The sequence below is a fragment of the Pinus tabuliformis genome, chromosome 5_1 (assembly GCF_031772625.1).
Source record: "Pinus tabuliformis cultivar Carrire ecotype Pingquan chromosome 5_1, CPIR1, whole genome shotgun sequence".
In the NCBI taxonomy this organism is placed as follows: Eukaryota; Viridiplantae; Streptophyta; class Pinopsida; order Pinales; family Pinaceae; genus Pinus; species Pinus tabuliformis.
Genome location: NC_142305.1, coordinates 972205581 through 972209968, shown reverse-complemented (window position 1 = coordinate 972209968; position 4388 = coordinate 972205581). Strand labels below are relative to the sequence as shown.

General features: G+C 36.1%; 1 protein-coding gene across 1 annotated transcript; it reads left to right on the top strand.

The window, feature by feature from the left end:
* Window positions 1-1299: 1299 nt before the first annotated feature.
* On the top strand, window positions 1300-4066 carry LOC149167991 (putative indole-3-pyruvate monooxygenase YUCCA5). Its single transcript, XM_089431618.1, has 4 exons — window positions 1300-2154; window positions 2767-3015; window positions 3441-3563; window positions 3673-4066. The coding sequence occupies exons 1-4, from the start codon at window positions 1489-1491 to the stop codon at window positions 3904-3906; spliced, it is 1272 nt and encodes a 423-aa protein (XP_089287744.1). The 5' UTR covers window positions 1300-1488; the 3' UTR covers window positions 3907-4066.
* Window positions 4067-4388: the final 322 nt, after the last annotated feature.

The window sequence follows — 4388 nt, the reverse complement described above, 5'->3', positions numbered from 1 at the left end:
GAATGTACAGTTGCCTGCCATCTTCACTAGTGCATCATTCTGACCCAATTTAATGGAGAAACCCAAATTAAGGCAGAAGGAAATGTACAATGCACATGCCATTTGACAATTGTACAAAATCACATGCCATGTTTACAAAAGCATTGCATTCACACCTTACGTAGTTCAGGATCTTTGCATTCCGTAAAGTAAATGTCAAGAATTGTTTTGCAAAAACGTGAAATGGAATGTCTGTCCTTTTTGGATGGACGTGCTGAGTCACTAAGAAGACAATGCATCCTGTTAACAAGCACAATATGTGTGAGCCAAGTCAATTTATTACTTATATATATAAATTATAAGCAATAATCAACAATCCCTAATTATTATATGAGTAAGTGAGAGGCGTCTAGTGAGTAGAGCCGGCGATATTGTGAAAGGATACCATTTGACTTACGAAAGGATAATGGATGTCATTATGACTCGTGAAACAATAATGATGTAGACCCTCCATTTCTATATTCGTCATGCGTTCCGTCACAGACAATGTACTTGCATTTCTCTCTCGAAACATAAATTTATTAGGTACTTGTCAAGGCTTCTTTATTCAAAAAAACGTCGAGCTCACGTTTGTCTATATACTCTCGCCTTTCCCTTCTGCACACTCTGCACCTTGCCATGTACTACCAATGCATGAACATGGAAAATAAATAAATACTAATAACAATGAGGAAAAATAATTATAAATTAAACTTATAACAATGTGAATGTGGAAAATATAAATAAAAGTATTAATCTGTTGGCGGCAGCAATATTGTGCGTATCAATGTCAACCATCTTTTGTAATCATCCATCCCACTGCGCACTTACGCTACACTCCACCACCGTCCAGCCTGCACGGCCATGGCCATTGGCATAGGGATATGGACACACATTACAAGTTTAAAATGGATTTTGAATATTTGTAAAGTCTATTGTGCCAACCTGAATTTCAAGAAAGCTACCCATGTCTTTGTCCCAGATCAGATAAACGCAGATTACCTTTGCATAAGTGTTGTACCCACTTGACCACCTGTATTATAAAAATATGAACGTGAAGGAAGTGTTGTTTCCACTTGCCCGATTTTTCCATTACTGACGTTCTAGTTATAGCCACTGATGTTATATCCACTCATTACATAACTTGGGTTTTACACTTTCTCCAGTGCAAATCTCCAAACTTTTGATCTGATATCATCAGCAATATTATTACAAAATTGGAGGAGGTGCTCCTTAGTGCAGTCATCTAGGGATGATGATGACCATGATTATGATACCCTAGTTTTCTTCTCTGTGAGAAAAAGTGTCAGACCTCATTATTTTTGTGGAGCCCTCCCTCGATGATCCATTCAGAGCTGCTATAACAGACGAAAGGATGCCCAAAGTTTTGCACAACTAATTCATCGACTCTGCAAAACGCTGTGAGGCTTTCATTTCCTCCTCCTTGAGCATAGGTAAGGTATATCATAAATGTTTCCGTTCAGTAATGACAATTGGGAAGTGGGTGACATTAATGTTGTTGAATGTGGTCCCATTATAGTGGGAGGCGGTCCTTCCGGGCTGGCAACTGCTGCTTGTCTGAAGCAAAAAGGGATCCCCAGCTTAATCCTCGAAAAATCTGATTGCATTGGCTCGCTGTGGAGATATCGGACTTACGACCGCATCCATCTTCATCTTCCCAAGCGTTTCTGCGAGCTTCCTTTGCTCCCCGTGGACCGCAATTATCCCGACTCACTCACCTCTCTCCACTATGTACACTACTTGGAGACTTATGCCCGCCGATTCCAACTTTGCCCGCGCTTCAATGAGCACGTCATATCGGCCAGCCATGACGAAAGTACTGGTTGGTGGAAGGTGTGCACCGTGAATCGGGAAAGAGGCAACTTTCGTAAAATCCAGACCTATTCTGCTCGATGGCTCGTAGTAGCTTCCGGCGAGAATGCAGAACCCCAAGTTCCATGTATTGAAGACGTTCGGAAATTCAAAGGCATTGTTCTGCACTCCTGCTCGTACAAAAACGGAGCCACCTTCAAAGACGCCAACGTCTTAATCGTCGGCTGTGGCAACTCAGGAATGGAGATCGCGCTGGACCTTGCTTACTTCGGTGCAAAGCCTTCAATCGTTCTCCGTGGACACGTGAGTTTATTTTCATACTCATCATTTTCTATAACCATTCTTCAAAACCTCTAGTTTTAGTTATAACCATTCTTCAAAACCTTTAATTTTAGTTTTATCTCTAAATTCATTTTCATTTTAAATTATCATTTATGATTAATAAAATTAATATGTTGAATTTGTTTTAGTAAAATATATATTCGTATATAGAGGAAATACTTCAACTGGGTTGGTTTTATATATATGTATAATGATTTTGATATCTTCACCCACTCAGGTTAATAAAGGAATTTGAATATCAAATTTTATAGTTTACCTAAGTTAGTTATATATATATATAATTAATTAGTGTTATTGAATATTATTTTTAGTGATAAAAAATGATGGTTTTTTAATTTATTGAAATTAAAATTAAATTTAAAAAATCAATTTGATTTAATGATTATATATATGTTTTGTAAGTTGAAATTTAGAAAGTAAAAGTATATATACTTTCTAAATTCTTTATTTAAAAAAATCAAATAAAAGAAAAATCGATTTCTTATTTAAATAAAAATCACCTTAATGTCATTATTAAGGTTAAATCATTATTATCATGCGAGTCTAACTTGTAAATTGAATTGACGCATGCAGAAGCATATCTTACCAGCAAAAATGCTATGCGTGCACACGTATACAATTATTTCCACGTTACTAAAGGTGTTCTCCGTATGGATGGTTGACATGTTGCTCCTACTGGGTGCGTGGTGGGTGCTTGGAAACACCGATAAATACGGGTTGAAGAGACATACTGAAGGCCCTTTATCCATCAAAAATAGGCTTCGAGAGACGCCCGTTCTGGACACTGGCGCATATCGTCTCATTAAAAATGGAGATATCAAGGCATGTTGCTCCTTTCAATTTTTATTAATGCATTGGGCAGTATCTCTGAGTTCATGGAATGTTAAATCCCCGAATATTTGGGAATCTCACGGATATAAGTGTTATCAAATAATTAACTGTCTTCATGTTTGTCTGATTTTCGAGGAATCAATAGGTAGACATAGACAGGTACTAAATTTAATGGGTCACTAGATTTATTTAGACACGTACTAAATTTAATGGAGAGTTCGATTTGAGTGATTTTTATTCATGTATTGGGTAATATATCTAATTAGTTTTATTTAGATAAGTACTAAATTTAAAGGCCGGCATATAGTGCTCATGTATTAATAGATCTATAATTCCAGGAATATTGGTTACTCCTTAATTCACCTTTGTCCATATCTACTCTCCGTCCAACTATAATTTATATATTCCATTTGCAGGTCCTTCCAGGTGTAGCGCGTTTCACAGAAAAAGGAGCAGAATTTACGGACGGGTGCAGTGAGGATTTTGATGCGGTTGTGTTTGCGACTGGATACAGAATCAACGTCCGCGACTGGCTATTTGTACGTATGTTTAAAGGCATCGTTATGTATATATACATATGTATATCACGTAAAGTGAGGGTTATAATTAGTTGATGACAATGAGTATGCTGTATTTCTTTTGCGGCAGAGTGAAGTGGATCTCTTTACTCCGGAGGGCATTCCCAAAAGCCCATCCCCTGAAAGCTGGAAAGGAAGAAAAGGTTTATACATGGTAGGTCTGTCCGGAGCAGGAATTCCAGGAGTGTGGATCGAGTCTCAGCGAATTGCACATGATATTGAGCAGCATCTACGTTCAGAGCATACTTTTGATAGCTCATTCATGAAAGATGCGCACAGTAGCATAAAGAATTGTTCACACTAACGTTGTTTAATTAGTGGAACCAGGTTCATTATGTCTATGAACGCTCCATATATTAAAAAGTTTGTTTGTTTGTTTTTTCAAATCAGAATCATACTTCGCGATCCGAAATCAAAGATGTTGACATATTTGGGCTTTTTCCCTATTAAATATCATAGATTGTGAGGTTTGAATATTGTTTATTTATTTACGTTAAATTTAATAATAATTGCAGTGGTGAGGTTAAGTCGCTTGCAGATTTTTGGAATATTTTGGTATCTTACAGAAATGGGTGCCGTCATAAAATTGATGGTGAATCTCGGAAAATTCTGAGAATCTGTAATGAACTTAAGGATTGTCTAATTAAACTGATATTTTTCATATTTATTTAATGTTATTATATTAATTATTAAATAATATATAACATCTATTATAAATAAAAAAAGAAATTAAATTTTATTTGATATTTTTATTATCAAACATATATTAAATTTTATTTGGATATT